Source organism: Felis catus, chromosome A1 (genome assembly GCF_018350175.1).
Source record: "Felis catus isolate Fca126 chromosome A1, F.catus_Fca126_mat1.0, whole genome shotgun sequence".
Classification (NCBI taxonomy): domain Eukaryota; kingdom Metazoa; phylum Chordata; class Mammalia; order Carnivora; family Felidae; genus Felis; species Felis catus.
Window position 1 is genome coordinate 47,409,651 of NC_058368.1, and position 20,394 is coordinate 47,430,044.

Below are 20,394 nucleotides of genomic sequence, written 5' to 3' on the forward strand. Positions count from 1 at the left end.
ATGGTCAAGATAACAATTAGGGAAATGCAAATTAAAACCGTAATTAGTTACCACTTCACACCTATACAATGGCTATTATTTAAAGAAACAAAAACAAAGCATTGGCAAGGATGCAGAGAAACTGGAATCCTTGAACATTGCTAATGGGAATGTAAAATGGTACAGCCACTGTATGGAACAATATGGCAGTTCCTCAAAAAATTAATTCCACATTAAGCACAAGGTCCAGCGATTCTGCTTCTGGCTATATACCAAAAGGAATCAAAAGCAGGCACTTGACTAGATATTTAGATACCAATATTAAAAGCAGCATTATTCACAATAGCCAAGACAGAAACAACCCAAATATTCACTGGATGAATGGATAAACAAAATATGGTAGACATATTAATATGGAATATTTTTCAGCCTTAAAAAGGAATGAAATTCTCATACATAACAGAAGAATATTTTTAATTTTTTTTTTAACATTTATTTTTGAGAGAGATAGACTACAAGCAGGGGATGGACAGAGAGAGAGAGGGAGACACAGAATCCGAAGCAGGCTCCAGGCTCTGAGCTGTCAGCACAGAGCCCAATGTGGGGCTCAAACCCATGAACCATAAGATCATGACCTGAGCTGAAGTCTGACCCTTAACCGACTGAACCACCCAGCTGCGTCTATAATGGAAGAATCTTGAAAACCTAACACTTAGTGAAAAGAGACATGAAAGGACAAATACTGTATGATTTGACTTATATGAGGTACCTAGAATAGTCAAATTCACAGAAAAAAATAGAAAAATGTTCACCTAGAAAAATGGGCTAAAGGGAAGTGGGGAGTTACCACTTAATGGGTAGAATTTGTTTGGATAATAAGAAGTTTTAGATAGTGATGGTTGCACAACAGTGTGAATGTTGTTACTGTCACTGAACTGTAAAACCTAAAAATGGTTAAAATAGTAAATTTTATGTTGCACACATTTTAAAATATAAAATAAGGCAAGGGGTGCCTGGATGGCTCAGTCAGTTAAGCATCTGACTTTTGATTTTGGCTCAGGTCATGACCTCACAGTTTGTGGATTCAAGCCCCTTGTCGGTCGGGCTCTGTGCTGACAACATGGATCCTGCTTCAGATTCTCTCTCTTTGCCCCCCCCCCCCCCCGTTCGCTCTCTCTCACACACACAAAAAAACAAACATGAAAAAAAATGTAAAAATATATATACATAAAATGTGGCTTAGGGCACCTGGGGGAGGGGCAGAGAGACACAGAATCCCAAGTGAGCTCCAGGCTCTGAGCTGTCAGCACAGAGCCTGACGAGGGGCTGGAACTCACAAACCAGGAGATCATGTGACTTGAAGTTGGACGCTTAACCCACCCAGGGGAAGCCTGGGCAATGCTAATATAGCTATCTCCTTTAAGTACCAGGAGAAAAATATTCCATTTCCTACCTCAAGCCTGATTTTACACTGTAAGTTTAGTCTGCCCTCAAATAGTCTTCATTCACATGTAACTAATCAGCATCTAAATATAAGAATACCTACAGAAACACAAGTTGTACACACAAAAGCATAAACTAAATCAAAAGTACATGCCAATACCACCAAAATGGTTTTATTTTTGTCACTGACAACATGCATAACACTGCCAATTGTATCATTATAATTTGTTTTGATTTTGTTAAATAGTACTTAAGTATGCATTAAAAATATATGTTTACATTTAAGTGTAACACATTAAAGTTCTTTGTAAACATACTCAATATATTTTCCTGCTTTGTTTCATACATAAATAACTTAATCTACAAAATCATAAATAAAACTATTAACTCTTGTGGCCTAAGGGTATATACAAATTTTGGAGCCTGACAAATGTGTTCTCTTTATGATTTTGTAAGTAACAACATGCAATATATGCAGTGTTTATTAACAAATAAATGATTTAGCATCACAAGTCGTTATTGTCTCCCAACCAGGTTCTGCCAATAGACCTTCCAGTGCCCTTGGTAAAGAGGTTATCCACTTACAAAGTCAAAATAATTAAAAGATGAGATTTTTACAACAGTACAGAGGTTGCCACTTAGATACTACTAAGCCTTACTTTGTCTGAAGAAAAAAGCTGCTAGAGTAAATGCTTGTACTATCATTTAAAAGAATGCTAACAAAACCTAAAATAAGATCAGATTAAAATATTAGTCTTGGGGAAAATATCCCATTGAGATTCTGTTACAGGAGCAGAATTAACACTATTGTAAATTCCCCAAAATTTATTTTGAACCATCACTTTGATTCATTAAAACTTTCAGGGAAAAAATAATGACACAAAAAAGTGACCTTAGAAAGTTGATACTTAAAATTCCTGATATAGAACATTTGATTATTTACTTTTTGTTTAATGACCGCAAATATGTATTCCTTCAGAAAATATCATATTTGTTGAAAGATACTTCCTCTTTAGTGATTTATTAGATACCCACTCAAATTTTTGTTCTGTAATAAAATTAAAGAATTTTGCCTGTTGGAAATGTTTCACTATGCTTTATTTTTCTAGGCCATCATGTTTAGAGTATAAAACTTAGAAAAAAATATTATCAATTAATATTCTCATTAAATGTAAATAATCCAAATGATAAATAAAACTAAGCACTGTCATTACTTTTAAAATCTAAGTTTCTAAGTTTTATTTTTCAGTCAATACAAAAACAATCTGGTTCATACGATTAACTGCCAGAAAAACTTCTGTTTAAAAAACTAAATATTCTTTGTTAAAGAGCAGATGAAAACAATGATTTCCATGCTCTTATAAGAAAGATTCTGATATACCTAAGTCTAAATCAAATCCATAAATAAGGTGGCTGAAATTCTGTCAACTTTTAACCCAATACAACATGAATCCACGGTTATTTTGCATAAACAATTCAAAATTAAATTTTATAATGGAAATGTCAACAAGTCATAACTACTACATTACTTCTGATGGGCTCCACTATACTTCAACCAGGCACAGCAGATGTGCACATCTGATAGACAGACTGCTTAGAAAATTAAAGCTATCAGAGCTATAAATAAGGAATACATAAATATGAACCAGCATTAGAGCTGTTAAAAAAAAGTAAGATGTGATGTAAACACATCTGATAGTTCTCTCTGTAAGCCATTTTCCACTGATTTATAAAGCTATGGTTTTATAATTCTTTTAAAAAGGAAAATGTTTCTACACTGCTGCATGCAGTAATTTCATTGTACATTCTTGACTACAATGCAATCTTCAAATCCTCTTGAAGAGCCTGACATATCTCATCAGGATTTCTCCAGAAAGTCAGCTTGTCGCATTTTCAGCAGCCTAGAACAAGAAAGTAAGTTTCATTATAATAAAATCATGGAAAAGACACCACAGAGATATATTTGTCAATACTGTACTGTCATTAACAAACAATTCCTCCCCCACATATACCAAGCCACTTGCATCAGGATAATGCAGTGTTTTTCACTTTTTTGCAGTACATTAGAACTACCTTTTGAACTGACTGCTAGCCTAACAGTGGAAAATTGTTATATCACCTTAATGCAGTTAACGTAAAAATAAAAATATACTGCTACTGGAAAAACTGACCCACAGCAGACCTTGTCCACACACTGTATCCACCTTATCCAGTCTTTATTGGTTTATCTGTTTCTGCAGGTTTCATTTTAGTGTGAAAAGGGGATTAAGAATGAAAAAGACCTTTCTGTTACAGGGCAGAGAAAAAAAGGGCAAAAGGAATACTGAACACATGGCTAATCCTGCTTCACCTATTCCACCAACTTGTATACTTTCCCTGATTATTCTGCAGGAATTTCCAGACACTATATTATTATCAGTAAATGATTTGATACAGATTTCTAAAAGATAAAAATTTAAACAAGTAATTTCTTAATTCCAAATATGAAAATGATGATTTTAAACAAGTGTTTCAGAAATACAGAGTAAACTTGTAATTCATGTATGTTTCAACTTCATAATTAAAACTTGCTTTTATGTTTAGTCTAAGTCCGAAGGCCTTTCATGAAAATCATTTAACGTGCTGGGAAAATTGTAGTTCTCAATCTGAAACCTTCTCTCTGCAATCAACAGAACCTACCTCGTCCAGATAGTTGGCTATTCTAATTAGCCTTTCGCTTCTTTAGGTTTATTATTCACAAGGATTAGAAAACTAGTTTGAAAAACATTCCCCTTATTCTAAAAGATTTCTTACTTCTTTCTACCTTTATAGGTTCTTATATTAGTTTTAGCTACATACCTTTAGGCACTTTGTCTTCTTCCTAACCTACTTTTTAGTATCATCTACTTCAAAGAAGACTTGAAATAATATAGACAACTACAGAAATTTTTAAAAATTAAAGTACCTTTAACTTTTTGTCCAGCCGCATTCCATTTTCATACGAATTTTAGAGATTCTCCTCCAAGATACAGACATTGAAATAAGTATTTTCACCTAAACTAAGCAAACCATTAACCCTGTACAGCATTCCCATTACATGAATGTAGCACTACTCTGTTTGAAAGGACAGTAATGGCATCCTAGAGAACTAGTTACCAGATTGTCATTAGAGACTCCAAAATCTCGTAAGCATTGGCCCTGGGGAAAAACCAACCTTAACAAGTCTTGTCTTTCACACTTCCCTTTCCTGTGTACATTTATTCCCTCCTTTGGGAGGATGGGTGGGGACACAAGACTTATTGAATCTCTCATTTCTCTCCCAGCTGTCTCCAATGTCCTCATGCTGTACAAGATGTTCATACAGTGAGGAGACACGTCGGTCACCCTAAGATATCATCATACAGGACAGCTGCAAGAGAAAGGGCAAGGCTTATTCTGCATAGGAATGCATCAACAGTACAATTCAAGGCCCCTTGGCACTAAAAGTAGAAGATACAGGAAAGTAGGTTTTGCCCAGAATTTCTGAAATCACAATGTGTGAATGATTACTTACACATAAATACTAGCTCTAAGGAGACAATACCAAAATTCAGTGTTGATAGATCATTCATAAAAATAAAGTCTATTTTTTAAAAACTGTACCTAACGTCCTATCTATGCTGTGAGAGATACACATAATGTGACATATCTATTGATGCTTAAGAAACGGACCTAATTGTGTTACACACAACCAGTTACTTTTACTATAAATGACTTAAACATTATCAGTATACAAATCTATGAGAAAGAAAGGCAAAATAATTAATGAAGAATGGTTGCAATTTTCTACAGTTAACTAAAGAACAAAGGAAAAACTGGATGTTTCAGACCAACAGCTCCTTGCAACATTTCAGGATGTCCTCGATTTATATTTTACACATTCTAAAATAGAGTTAAGTACCATACAATTATATTCTAATCACCAGGATTTCAAGGTAAAGGCAGTAAAACACAATAGGAACAGTTTTTCCTTACCCTATTTTTAGTTTTGAAAGAAAAAGTATGAGAGAAATTAATTACTAGCAACCACCCAAAAAGGGGAAAACAACCATACATTTAAAAAGTCTGTAAAGATGGGGCGCCTGGGTGGCTCAGTCGGTTGAGCATCCGACTTTGGCTCAGGTCATGATCTCACAGCTCATGAGTTCAAGCCCCACGTCAGGCTCTGTGCTGAAAGCTCGGAGCCTGGAGCCTGTTTCAGATTCTGTGTCTCCCTCTCTCTGCCCCTCCCCAACTCATACTCTGTCTCTGTCAAATATAAACAAACATTAAAAAAAAAATTTAAAAAGTCTGTAAAGAGTAAAGAGTGGTCAAGGAAAGACAGGTGTGGTTCACATTATTTTTAAAGTAGCATACCATCTAGAATGGTATTTGCCAAATATCACTGGTTATCTTGTGGGTGATTCTGAAGGATTTGTTTCCTTCTTTAATACAAATTATATACAGATTTCAAAAATGCCTTTAAAGAAAACATGAAAAAGTTCTAATTAACAATTTTCTTCTTTGCTACAAACTCTTCAGGATTCTCCTCCCGGTTTGTGTTTTTTTTTTTTTAAATATTTATTTTGAGAGAGAGAGAGAGAGAGAGAGAGAGAGAGGATGTGCCTGCAAACAGGAAGGGGAAGAGAGAGACAGGGAGAGCCAGAATCCTAAGTAGATTCTGCATGGTCAGTGTGGGGCCAATGCAAGGCTCGAACTCATGAACTGTGAGATCATGATCTGAACTGAAATCAAGAGTTGGACACTTAACCAACTGAGCCACCCAGTGCCCCAAGTCTGAATAGATTTTATAATTATTTAAAAACCTGACTAAAAGAACTTAGTAATCTTACATGCACAGTTAACAAAAGGTTCACATTCAGAATACTTAAGGAAAGACTACCAGTAAAAAAGGGAAAATAAGCCAGAAAAAATGGGCAAGCAACTTGAAACGGTTATCTCGCAAAAGAAAATGGCCAAAAATATGTAAGCACATTCAACCTCACTGGTATTAGAAGAAATGCAAATAAAACCATATAAGAAACCTACACATACCCAGCAAAAATGACTAAAATTAAAAACACTCCCAATATTAAGTATTGACAAAGACGTGGAGCAAGGAAGGGAAATTCGCATGCTGCTGCTGGAAACAGAAATTAGCACAACTACTTTAGAAGAGTTTAGCATTATCTATTCAAGTTGAAGATAAACATAACCTAACAACCAAGAAACTTTATTTCTAGAATACACACCCAAAGGAAATGCACACATATATGCATCACGAGACATGGACAACTATACTCACAGCAGCATATTCCTAATAGCCTCACACTGGAAGCAATCGAATGTCCACACAAGGTAGAAAGGATAAATAAATAGTAGTATATTTGTGTAATGAAGCATGATTATTCCAGTGGAAAGGACTGTGTTACAGCTACACACAACATAAATGACCCTCACATGATCCCACTCATAAGTGGAATCCAAAAAACAAAAACAAAATCAGAATCAGACCTATAAAAAGTGAACAAACTGATGGTTGCAGAAGGGAGCAGGGAGGCAGATGGGCACAACGCGTGAGGGGAGAGGGAGAGACAGGCTTCCAGTTACAGAATGAATAAGTCACAGGAATAAAAGGCGAGGCATCAAGAAATATAGTGATGTCATGGGACAGATGGCAGCTTTTGGTGAACATATAACATAGTATAAACCTGTCAAGTCACTAAGTTGTACACCTGAAATTAATGTAACATTGTATGTCAACTATACTCAAAAAAACCAGAACACAAAAACTCTCTCAAACATGTTAAATGGGGGCACCTTGGTGGCTCAGTCAGTTAAGCCTCTGACTTCAGCGTGGGTACTGATCTCGTGGTGCGTGGAGTTCAAGCCCCGTGTCGGGCTCTGTGTTGACAGCTCAGAGCCTGGATAGAGCCTGCTTCAGATTCTGTGTCTCCCTCTCTCTGCCCCTCCCCTGCTCATGCTCATGCTCTGTCTCTCTCTCAAAAATAAAGATTAAAAAAAAACATAATGTTAAATGAAGAACTAGGTAAAGACTGTGCTCTAAGATTCTCTTTATATCAAGCTCGAAAATTTTATAAAATTAGCCTGCAGTGTTTAAAGACCCATGTTAGACAGTAAAACTGTTCAAAGAAAGTATCTACCATAAAGGTCAGGACAGTAGCTACTGGAAGGGGAACAGGACACGTTAGTGATGGGGGAGCTCCCAGCAACTTCTGGGTGCTGGCAGTGAGAACTGTACAGATAGTCTCTTTATGATAAATTTTTGCTCTGTTTACCTTTTTGTGTTAGTTTCCTTCCTAAAGAACCCTAGCCTTCTTTCATTTTGTCCCGGTTGCTTTCAGTCAGGTTGGCAGTGTTCTGTGCACAGACAGTTGACTGCATCTAGGAGTCATGCACATAATCTCCTTACCACATCCACACCCTGGGCCTTCTCTCCAGAGCACGCTCTGGGGTAAGGCTGATAATTTTCCAAATCAAGTGGTGGTTCCTTTTCACTTACCAGTTCCTTCCTTGATTTCTCATTCCTCTTATATTTTATTTTTCAGTAGCAAAGGAAAAATCAGACTGCACTTTCCACACTTTGCTAGGAAATTTCCTCTGCTAGCTATCCAAGTTCATCACTTACAAGTTTTATTTTTCTTCCAATAGTAAAACATAATTGAGCCAAGTGCTCTGTCACTTTATAGCAAGGACAACCTTCCCTCCAGAGTTCAATAATATGATCCTCATGAGGTCTCACCAGAAGCCCCTTTAACGTCCATTATTTCCAGTAACATTCTGTTCATAATAATGTGTGTATTCTCTAAGACAAACAAAGCTTTCCGTACAGCTCTCCTCTCTTTTCTGTGCCCTCACCAGAACTGCTTTTAATGTCCACATTTCTACCAAGTTTTTTCAAGGAAATCTGGGCTCTATTAAGTGGTGTAAAATTTTCCCACCTCAACCCATCACCCAATTCCAAAGCCACTTCCTCACTTGTAGGTGTTTATTACAACAGCACCCCACTTTCTAAAAGTGAAATCTGAGTTAGATTTCTAGAGCTGCCATCACCAGGTTCCAAACAAACTGGGTGGCTGAAAACAACAGAGATTTATTTTCTCACAGTTCTAAAGGCTAGAAGTCCAACAGCAAGGAGTCAGAAGGCTCTAGCAGAAGATCCTTCCTTGCCTCTTCCTAGCTTCTGATGGCTGCCAACAATCCTTGGCCACCACTCTCATCTCTGCCTCCACTGTCACAAGCCATTCTCTCATGTCTGTCTGTGTCTCCACATGGCACTCTTTTCGTGTATCTTGGTCCAAATTTTCCTTGTCTAATAAGAACATCGCTCATTAATCCATTATGAGCTCACCTTAACTTAATTACACCTGCTGATACACTATTTCCAAGTAAGGTCACATTCACAGGTACCGGCCTTGAACATATCTTTTTGGGCACAGACACAACGTTAGTCACAACACAAGGAAAATTCTAAACACAGCTGGAGACTTCTGTGAGAGACAACATGGTCCACGATAGTAGCAATTTTTGTAGTTGAACATATGCTACAAAGATCCTGGTTTTCAGAATTTCTAATGGTGACAGAAGTTAATTTAATAACATTTAACTAGGATCTTTCACATAAATCCATTAAAAAATAAAAAAGTATTTTTATTTACAATGAACTAACATACAAATCTCTAACCTTTAGTGCTTCAGTGGCCTTGCGAAGTTCCTTAATAACCGACGATAAAGCTTCTGGGTTAATTCCTTGTTCACAAAGACGTACACAAATAGACAGAGTTTCCATATCTAAGCCAGTATTCAAAATTCTTGAAATTTCCAACAGAACTGAAAAAGACATTGAGAAAACTTCAAAAAAATTACATTTAAAAATATGCACACATTACTGTTTTTAATTCATAGAATACTGCACAATATCAAAGAACTAGCACAGCATCCCTAGATTTTGAAATTGTCAAGTATACTGTCTTGCTCTTACTTAGTCCTAGAACCAAAACTAGACTTACATCACCCTCCCTCCTCATAACTGCATTTTACATTGTGATTTATATTCTACCACTCACTTAATATCTTAAGTATATGCATCATAATCAGGATTATTCTGAACATTTCCCCATTTTTTAGTAACCTTTTACAATGTAATTTAGTCACATTAACATCCCATTATATGAAAACACCATACATTACTTAGCTACTCTATTTTAAGAGTTAAGTGGGTCTCATGTTTCCCCCCACTGAAGTAATACTGTGATAAGCATCTGTACATACTAATTTCATTTTATTAGGATAAATTCCTAGAAGTGGAATTGTTCAGTAATGTACATATTTAAGGCTTTAAAAGTGCTTAGAAGCGTCTACAATTTGACAGACTCATGTCTGTTAAAATCTAATAGTAAAAAACAAAAGTTTATTTTTTAACTTCATTTTTTATAGTTACTTCATTTTATTGTAGTTTATAAAAGTAATTGACATGAGAAACACTAGCAAAAAGCAGCACAGAATATAAATACATTGGCTTCATTAAATTTTGTTTTATGGTGGTTGTTCCCCAGAGCATGTTTAGAATTTGTTAAGTCAATGGTCAACATATTATCTATTGCTTCCTGTATTATTTTCTCTTGGCATTATATTTAGAAGGTTATTCCCCATGCAAAGATTATAGAATTATCCATCAGTATATCCTTCCGTCACTTCAAAGTTTATTTCCTGCCCACCTATAAACATTTAAATATTTAACTCCCTGGAGTTCGGGTGGAAAATAGGATCTGAAATAAGTTCACTGCCTCAATACTATTTGTTGAGTGACTTATATTTTTACCATTCAATTAAGATGCCACCTTTATCACATAGTAAATTCCCATTTACCTATGGATTTGTTGCATGTCTATCTTATTTAATTACTAACTTTTATCAGCATGTAGAAGGTTCAAGATTCTTTGTAATCTTTCATTTTTGTAAGCTTTTTTGTTCTCTCAGTGAACATAAAAATCCTGATCAATTCCAAAAACAAACTCCAGGTGGATTCTGACTTGCATTGCATAAAAACTACGGTGTTGAATGGACAAGTTAACAATACTGAATGATCCATTAAGTCTAACTCCTTCTGAAAACTATTACACTATTCACAATGTGCATGAAATGGACCCTTTTCACCTTTTTATATTAGACATTCATTTTCATCTCCAGAATTTCAAGTTTTTAAAAAAAAAAGTCTCCCATGCCTCTAATTAATTTTTTGAACACATGGAGTACAGTTCTAAGGTCCTTGTCTTGCTAATTCTAACTGTGTCAATTTTGGGTCTGTTTCAACTGATTCAATTTTCTCCTATCATTGGTTGCATTTTCCTGCTTTGTATACTTAATAATTTTTTATTAGATGCTTGACATTATAAATTTTACCTTGTTGGTTGATAAGTATTTCTGTACATATTCTTAAGCTTTGTAATGAGATGCAGTTAACTGAAAACAGTTTGAGTCATTTAAGATTTACATAGTCAGGATTAGAGCCCTGTTTAGTGCACAGCTAACTGTTCCTCATCACTGAGGAAAGATGCTCCTGAGTACTATACTCAATGCCTCGTGAATTATGAAGCTTTCCATTCCGGCTGGTAGAGAGAAGCCTTGTATAAGCACGGTGTACTGTTCCTTCTAATTCTTTTGGATGCGTTTTCTAGCTTTTTGGGTACTTTCCTCATACATAGGTGCTAATCAATGCTCTTCTGAATATTTGAGGAGGACCCTTCTCCTGATCTCCAGAATCCTCTCTCTGTAAGCTCTTTCCTCTCAGGTATTCTGTCTTGCAAACTCTACCTGCCTTGGTCTCCCTGGACTCAATAACCTCCTTTTGCTAACTCAGGGGGTCCAAAGAGTTCTACCTGGGTTCGCAACACCCCCCAACTGCTGGGAACTCTCTAAAGGTACCAAGAACAGGAAAGTACTGGGCTCACTTCATTTACTGTGCTTAGGATCACTTTCCTTCACAGCCTGCTGTCCAGTGTCTTGAAAACCATTGTTCTGTATCGGTTTTGTTGTTGTTTTCCAGGCAGGAGGGTAAATCCGGGTTGTTCCTCCACCATGGCTGGAAGCTGACAGCCCTTTCCATTTCATTTCTTCAGTCTGGATATGCCAACATACCAATAATGCTCTTCAGCTGTATGTAGGCTGTAATTTATGTTATGTTGAATTTATTTCACTAACTCTATTTTGAGATTTCTAATTTCCCCTCAGAATTGCTTGTTGTTTTTAAGTTTATCTGAACTTTTTAATGTTTATTCACTTTTTGAGAGACAGAGAGAGACCACGCGTGCGTGCGCACGAGTGGGGAGCGGGGAGAGAGGGAGACACACAATCTGAAGCAGGCTCAAGGTTCTGAGCTGTCAGCACAGAGCCCAACATGGGGCTTGAATTCAAGAAGCCCTGAGATCATGAGCTGGCTGAAGTCAGACGCTTAACCAACTGAGCCACCCAGGTGCCTCTATTTAACTATTTTTGAAAGACAGAGCAGGAAAGAGTGCAAGTAACGGTGGGGAGTGGGGGTGGGGGTGGGCAGAGAGAGAGGGAAAGAAGAGAATCTCAAGCAGGCTCTGCCCAGTCAGCAAGGAGCCCCAACGTGGGGCTAGATCCCATGAACTGTTAGATCAAGACCTGAGCTGAGATCAAGAGTTGGGACGCTTAACCCTGAGTGACCCAGTGCCTCTGCTTGTTCTTATTTCATAGTTACATGCTTTTTTATAACCACTTATTTCATGACTGTTGTTTCTGCCTTTATCTATTTGAAAGTATATTCTTATCTTTGGCCATTTTTGAGATTTGTGTTTTCTGTTTCTTTAAGTATAAGCCAGCAGGAAAAGAGAATGCTTAAGTGTCTGCTCTCTAGAGGCTAAGTACCTCTTAGGTGAGTTCAAATGTCACCTTCATTACTTAGTAATAAGCAAGGTAACCTTTCTATGCCTTTATTTTATCATTCTGTGAAAGTGGGGTAATAATACTTTACAGGATCATTGTGAGGATTACAGGACATACTCAGAACGCCGTGTCCACTGGCATCTGGTAGTGCTCAAAAAAAGAGTTACCTGTTACTACTAAACTTTCTCCCTCTTTTTCAATTTGTATGTGAGTTGTTTATGTTTTTCATCTACCTTAGGTACTTCTGTGACTTCTGGTTGGAAGCTCATCTTCCAAAGGAGATCTTTATTGATGTCCTGAATTGGAGAAGCATCCTTGGACCGGTAGTGTCACGCCAGCCCCAGCCCTCTGGATCAGACTGGTGGAAACACCCTGGCTCCAGACCCACAGGACACACGGACGGTCCTTCCCAATCCCTGGCCGTGGCAGATGGCTCGTTTCTGGCCCCAGCTTCTCTCAGGCAGGGCAGCATGCTTTGTCAGGTTTCATTCCCAATCTCCTGCTGTGGTGCCCATCTGCTCTTCTCTTTGGGGAAAACCTCTCTTTCTAACCAGGAGATCTTCCTTTCTTGTTTTTAAACACTGCTGGGCTGATAATTGCATGTTAGTATTATTTCCGGTCCTTTTTATATGCTTGGAGCAGAAAGTTTCGGCAAGTGCTCAATCATCATCAATTTTGATAGTGAATCATCAATTTCTTTAATTTTTAGTTTTGATTGTTTTCACAAATTCATTCTACCTTGCTTTGGTATATTCTAAGTGATTAGTGCAGATACCCATAATATGCTCGTAATACTTATTTTTATTTTGTAGCCAGTCATCTTTAACTCTACTGAAGTTTTTCGGTTTTCAGTTGATTCTCTTGTGTTTTCTAATAGATAATCATTTTACCTACAAATAATAGTTTCACATCTTTCTTAACAGTCTTTTCCTTTTCTTATCCTGCACTATCTGCTAAAACTTTCCTATTAATGCTTAAAAAAAGCAGTGAAAGCAGGTATTTCTGATTTTATTTAGAATGCTTTTAACATTCATGTTAAGGATGATGGTGATTTCATATAGCTATCCTTTGGTGTAGCATTTACTGTCTTCTTTGCTAAGACTCTAAAATTAGGAAAAAAGTGTTGAGTCTTATGAATACCTTTTCAGCAAACACTGAAATAACCAGGTAATTTTCCTTTTTACATAGCAAGAGAGTACATTATGTTGCCAGACTACAGTCACAGAAGAACAATAAGCATGGAAAATCCCTACTTTTACTGTAAGCAGTTAGCAAGCCTGCTCTTTACCTTGAAGTAGAATGGATGTTACCTCATTCCTCACATTGGTCACTGTAAACATTTCCCTGAGAAATAGCAGGAAGAAAGAACAGTCAGGGCCTTGCCTTCTTGGCCTCCAGAGCAAGAATGTGCAGGTATGCTCAGGTCTCATAGGCTGCATCTCTCAACAGCGACACTGCATGACTTCTGACACTAGGCTTAAAAAGATAATATAATTTCCTCCTGACTCTCTCTTGAGACACTCTCCCTGGCAACCCAGCCACCAACTGGGAGCAAACCCACATGTTCCAGACAACAGCCGTGCTGCAGGCCCAGCTAATAGACAGTGTCAACTAGAAGATATGTGAGTGGGGTGCCTGGGTGGCTCAGTCGGTTGAGTGTCTGACTCTTGATTTCGGCTCAGGTCAGGATCTCACAGGTCGTGAGTTTCGAGCCCCACGTCAGGCTCTGTTCTAACAGTGCAGAGCCTGCTTCAGATTCTCTCTCTCCATCTTTCTCTGCCCCTCCCCACCGCTTGCTTGCTCTCACGCTCTCTCTCTCAAAATAAGTAAATAAACTAAAAAAAAAAAAAAAAAAATAGAAGATACGTGAGTGAAGAAGCTTTGGGATGACTCTAGAATCAGCACTAACTGCAATGCACGAGAGACCCCCAATGAGAACTACCCAGACAAGACTGGCCAATGTCCAGAACTGTGAGAGACAAGTACACAACTGTGAGCAACAAGTGTTGCTGTTTTATTTCACTAACCATGGGATGGTTTGTTACAGGACAGTAGAAAACCAGAACACATACTCTGACCCTACTCCAACTCGCCAACATTATCATCACCATCATCATTAACTGATACCGACAAATTCTCCTCCCCAGTTTTCTCTTCCTGGTAGACCCCTATCCATAAATGCTCTGCTCGCTCTTCATGCCTTTGTTCATGCTTTTCTCCTCTGCCTTTTTCTATGTAATTCCATGCTCTCTTTCAGGTCCATCTCAGTACTAGTATTTCTTTCCTTTAAGCTTGCTTATAAGATTTATGTTGATCTTTACTTCCTAACTTCATAACCTGTCGGTAATAAGTACTTCTATAGTGCCTACTGTGTAATTGGTACTTACATGTATTTTACGCCTATGTTACTGCTGTAAATATAGTTATGAAAAGGTAAATATGGTCCCAGTCCTCATGAAATTATGGTGTAGGTGAGATAGATATTGAAGTAATAACTGATCCTTGTTAAAAGGGAAATAGGGACAAGAAAAGCATACCTCCAAAACAAATTACAAGGACATCCTACTTAGTTGTGACAGTGTTTAGGAAAGATTTGTTCTGAAAAAGTGACAATTAAACTTAGACTTCAAGGGTGAAGACAACCTGAATAATGCAGAGGCAGGAAAAAGTGCAAAGAGAGGGAGAGTGAAGAAAACAACTTGTGCAAAAGTTCCTGTGCTAGACAGAACTTGGTAAGTTCACAGAATAAATTCATAGATCTGAAAGGCTCTTCATGTAAAGGCAATGTAATTACAGGGGGAGCATAGGTGTAAAATATGAGAAAAGATAGACATGAACACACACTAAGGCTCCACTGAAGATTTCAGAACTTTGGCAAGATATAAAAACGGGAGTATACAAACAGATTTTCATTTTTAAAAGACTTTGGCTGCATAGTATGGAATAGATCTTGGAAAGAGAGTCCAGTTAAGTTATTGCGATCTTGGTGATAGAATGGCAGATGGCATGAACAGGAGAGATAGAGACAAGTGGTTCAATTTGAGATGTAGGAAGAATTGAAAGGGCTTAGTAAAGAAAAGAAGGCAGGGAAGGTCAAAGAAAGAAAAATGACTGCTAGGTTTATTTCTCCCATCAGTAATTAGACTGACAGCAAGGAATATACATTTGTTTCACTGACACTGCCTTGTACACTGTGAACTCTCTTAACTCCTTTTTCTAGCTGACTACCTGGTATATAACTAAGCAGCACTACCGTGAAAGATAAAGAAGTTTTTGTTTTTTTAACAAAATTGTTAAAAACCATAATTACCAGTAATAATTGGAGGCATAAAGAAAATATAGGAAAACAAAACTCAAAGTATGAAACTATCAATAAAGAGTATCTAAAATGTCAAAACGCTGAAAAGCAAAAAAGGTCACTGAGTACACTGGAGGACAGACAGAGGGGTAGCTGAAAAGGCTGACATTAAAAAAAATTTTTTTTAATGTTTATTTATTTTGGAGAGAGAGAAAGAGACAGAGCACGAGTGGGAGTGGGCAGAGAGAGGGAGAATAGAATCTGAAACAGGCTCCAGGCTCTGAGCGGTCAGCACAGAGCCTGACGCAGGGCTCGAACTCATGGGCCGTGAGATCACAACCTGAGCTGAAATCAAACACTTAACCAACTGAGCCACCCAGGCATCTGGAAAAGGCTGACATTTTAAAGAAGGAATCTGGGAGAGAATGTTAAGAATCTAAAAATGAGAGCAGGGGACTGATACAAGACCGTATACTAAATTAGGACCAGAATCGGTCAGGTTCCTTTCAGAGTGAGCCACATAGATAAACTATAAAGTCTACTTGCTTCTGAAGTATCATCAAAATGTTTTTATTTTATAATAAAAATAAAAATGTTCATAGCTGACCCTAACATCATTCAGATCCGTTAAAAGATTAAATTACTATTAGCTGACTCTAGTACTGATGGGAGAGGAGTAAAATGAGGAGAAATATACTAGACCTTGAAGGAGGGAAGTCAGATTCAAAAACTTTTGGCTCTCATGGGTGGATATAAATACAGGGAAACCCCACATTAACAGAGTTTCATATATTAATGCTATTTGGGTAGTTCAGTCTAGCCCGTTGGGCAAGCTAAAGTTTTATTTCTGGGAATGAATGTGAAGGAAGATGGGATTATAAAATGACAACATGTAAACTTGTCCAATTCACTGTATGGTCAATTATTTACAGTGTGTCACTGTGTTTACCTTTGTGTCTCAATTATTATAGACAAGATGGAAAATATAGTTTTCTGTTAACTTCACAATAATTCAACTTCACATTTTATGTGACTGTCTTAGACTCTAATTATGGCATGACATATGGCAGGGATTTTCTGTAAGTTTAGAGTTCTAATGGACATAACAGTCCCTAGCTGCCACATTTAACAAATGGTGATCCAGTGCCAACCTGGGGCCTTTCTATCTTGAGGTTTGTGGGCAAACTGTGTATAGAGGAGCAGCATTCTCAAAGTCACATAGCTTCTCTATGAATTTTTATTTTTAAAACAATCTGTAGGGGCACCTGGGTGGCTCAGTCAGTTGAGCATCGGACTCTTGATTTTGGCTCAGGTCAAGATCTCACGGTTTGTGGGTTCGAGCACTGCGTCAGGCTCTGCACTAACAAGAGTCTGTTTGAGATTCTCTCTCTCCCTCTTCCCTGTGTGTGTGTGCTCTCTCAATAAATAGACTTTATGAGGCGCCTGGGTGGCTCAGTGGGTTAAGTGTCCAACCCTAGATTTTGGCTCAGGTCACGATCTCAGGGTTCAGGAGTTTGAGCCCCACATCGGCCTCTGTGCTGGCAGTGTGAAGCCTGCTTGGGATTCACTCTGTCTCCCTGTCTCTGCCACTCCCCAGCTCTCCCTCTCTTTCAAAGCAAATACATAAACTTTAAAATAAACTTTAAAGAAAAAAATGTCATTTCTTCACTTTTTCATATGCTTATACTCTCAATAATCATTTTACACACACTTCTCAGTAAAAATCTTGATGCAACCAATACAATCAGTTCTCATTTGTACATCGGCAATTTCACCAGCAATAAAATGTGAGTTTTCCATTCAAATGGGATTCTATGGCCATATAAATAAGGACCTGAGCATAGCTAACATAAGAAAACTAACAGGAAGGGAGGCCTCTTACTCTCCATTCGGTTAGAAAACCCACTGGCTTCCAAGCAAAGATGTAAAACAAAACCAGCATCGCCCCACTTTTTGAAAGTTCGTCTCCACTTAGCTTTTACGAAAGATCTATATTAATAGCTATTTTTGCTAAACAAAAGAAATCCAAAGAGGGTTAAAAAAAAAAAAAGGCAGAAAGTGAAAATAGTGTTCAGTGCTTGTTTGCAGCAAGCCATTAGCATGTAACCCCAGCATTTAGAGCATCACTGCCAAGCTCCTTCCCCAGGAATTACACTCAGTATCTCACCATCAAGCTGCCAGAGCTTTGAACTATTACCGGGAGCACATGTGCTTTATCTCTGTTTCTTTTGTATATCTGTCAACAAGATGTGTCTTAAGGTATCAGAAAAGTCCAAGAAAGATTATTTTCTGGATTTGAGAACACTCAAAAAATTTTCCATATAAGTTAATACTAACTGCTTCTTCACTTTACACCATTTCAGCTTAGGAAAAGTTTCATGGGAACACTGCTTTCGGAAAGCTGGGGAAACCTGTAATGTTATACACATATCACTTCTTATGTATTTAAGTCCACTTACAAAATAAAACTAATATGCTGTGGTACACTGAGAAAGAACGGGAAATAAGCTGAAAATGGTGTTAAGAACAAAATTCTACGTTTCGGAGAAACACCAAATAGATTCTTGGTAAGTAAAACTTAGATGCAAAGATTCTAGTAATATAAGTAGTTCCTTAAAAAGGAAGCAGTGGGGCACCTGGGTGGCTCAGTCGGTTAAGCCTCCGACTTCGGCTCAGGTCATGATCTCACAGTTCATGAGTTCGAGCCCCGCATCGGGCTCTGTGCTGACAGCTCAGAGCCTGGAGCCTGCTTCACATTCTGTGTCTCCCTCTCTCTGCCCCTTCCCTTCTCATGCTGTGTCTCTCTCTGTCTCAAAAACGAATAAACATTAAAAAAATAAAAAATAAAAAGGAAACAGCAACCTGTGCAGAAAAAGCAAGAAGCCTTATTAGAAGCCCCCATAAGAGGCAGCTGAATCACTAAGTGGGGCCCTACAGTAAAGCAGACAAGGAGATACAGCGGGAAGGCTGACACTACTTAGTGAGAACTGCACACCACAGTTAGGGTTCAATAAAGATGGAGACTGATGTCAGTATCCACTGGAAAATGTCAAAAACGCAGTGTTTTAACATCCATCAAACACACATAGGTGGATGCGAATAAAAAGGAGACAAAGGATTCTGCAAGTGGGATGTACACGTAACATAACATAAAAATAAAAGTAACTACTTTTTGATCACCTTTGATACACCTTTACCTGGTTGTCTTAAATATTCACAATAACCTCAGGAGGAAGTGATCTCATTTTACACAGAATAAAGAAAGAAGCAAGCTCAATGATGTTTAAGTAGCTTGTCTAAACTCACCCCCAGGAGTACAAAGTGGCCAAGCCGGCAGAGAGTAGAGAAAACAGAAAGGGTAACTCCAAGACACGTCTAGCACGTGTGCGCAGGCTTTACGCCCGCTTGCTTGCGGGCGCGAAAACAGGTTAAATACACCTACAGTCTCAGACACGGGCGTCACTTGATCCAGTACGAACAGAGCAGTTATGAAGGGGTTGACCTAACAAGCGCCTACTGTACTGCTAAGAGACAAAGGACACAGAGGTGACCAAACACACAAGGCCACTGTCTGCAAGGGGCTTACAGACCTGCAGACTGTCCTCGCTCGGGACTATAAGGAAGGGGGACTCTGCACCAGGTCCGGCTCAGAAGTGGGTGCGTGGGGCGACAACGGCTCCCGAGGCCTGCAAGGGGGGAAAGGACAAGAGGACCCGACGCAGCGAAGGGGCGTGGCGCGCGGGGAGGGGGCGGCGCGCGGCTCCCGCGCGGTAAACACGGAGCGCGTGCCGGGCTGACGTGGGGGCCTGAACGTCGTGCGCGCGACAAACTACGCAAGAACGAAGAGACAACTCCCAAAGGATGGGGCCATCAGCCCTACGGCCCTGGCGGGTCCCTTGGGAGAACCCTCAAAGATGCTGTTTGGGGCAGGAAGTGGACCTAAAGTCCTTCTGGACTCATCGCCGCCTGGGAGGCCTGGCTGCGGGAAACGGAGACAAGGTAAAGGGGGACTAACGGGCACTCACCATCCATGGTCTCCCTCACCGCGTTCAGATTCGCCGCCGCCGCCGCCGCCCCGGCACCGCTGCTACTCGCCATGGCGGAGGCCGAGGGAGGCGGGAAAAGGGCCTGACCCGGAACTGGAGCGCCTTCCTTTCTCCTGGGCAATCACACCGCGCGTCCTCAGCTCACGCCGGGCAGGCTCCGCCCCTCGCGCTCGTCGCCAGCGTGAGGCTGCGTTGATTTAAATTTGGAGCCTCGTTACTCAGCGCGGAATGTGAAGCGAGGAGTTGCCATTCGAATTTACTACGCGGCCTCGATGCGATTGGTTGGTTCGCGGACAGCGGTACGTCGCGATTGGCTAGCTCCCCACAAGGCCCGTGCCCTGGTTGGCCTAAGACAGCGCGGAAGCGGGGAGTTAAAGAGTCTGTGCTTGTCGTGGGAGCTGGCCTGGCCCCTCGGGAGCGCCCTGGAGTCGCCTATTGGGGGGCTTCCTTTTTACACACACCACTAGGTATGTTCTTTGTAGTTCCTGGCCTTTCCTCTTGTCTGGAATTGGAGAGATCACTTTTCCTTTCTCGGAACCCACCTGCCCACTGTCCCCGGGGTGAATGGGAGCAGCGAGGGAATAGGTGAGGAAGAGTTGGAGGGTGGGGGGGACGCCAAAGTATGATCATGTAGGGTTGGGGGTGACACTGGCTTGAGTGTCCACCCTGCCCCTCACCCAACGAAACCAGCTGCTTCAGCCT

The 20,394-nt window shown here is 39.4% G+C and overlaps 2 protein-coding genes across 7 annotated transcripts in view; one reads left to right on the forward strand and one right to left on the reverse strand.

The window, feature by feature from the left end:
* Positions 1–1,569: 1,569 nt before the first annotated feature.
* On the reverse strand, positions 1,570–19,952 carry MZT1 (mitotic spindle organizing protein 1). Of its 3 annotated transcripts, XR_002155207.3 has the most exons (5): positions 19,672–19,948; positions 19,237–19,332; positions 9,125–9,270; positions 4,616–4,810; positions 1,570–3,323 (listed from the first exon to the last, which is right to left on the reverse strand). XR_002155207.3 is itself a non-coding variant. In XM_019827887.3 (4 exons), exons 1-4 carry the CDS (start codon positions 19,742–19,744, stop codon positions 3,300–3,302), a joined length of 339 nt encoding a protein of 112 aa, XP_019683446.2. In that variant the 5' UTR covers positions 19,745–19,923; the 3' UTR covers positions 1,570–3,299. The 3 variants fall into 3 exon arrangements, 1 of the variants encoding a protein (XP_019683446.2); XM_019827887.3 differs by lacking the exon at positions 4,616–4,810 and having other exon boundaries at positions 19,672–19,923; XR_006595589.1 differs by lacking the exons at positions 1,570–3,323; positions 4,616–4,810 and adding an exon at positions 12,582–12,937 and having other exon boundaries at positions 9,135–9,270; positions 19,672–19,952.
* Positions 19,403–20,394, forward strand: part of BORA (BORA aurora kinase A activator) — a 28,907-nt gene continuing 27,915 nt past the window's right edge. For 2 of the 4 annotated variants that reach the window (XM_045054229.1, XM_045054232.1), the window contains exon 1: positions 19,404–19,645. In XM_045054229.1, coding sequence (XP_044910164.1) covers positions 19,508–19,645 — 138 coding nt within the window. In that variant the 5' untranslated portion in view covers positions 19,404–19,507. Of the gene's footprint in view, positions 19,646–20,394 lie in introns of all 4 variants that reach the window. The other 2 variants (XM_045054237.1, XM_019827882.3) reach the window with 2 other exon arrangements.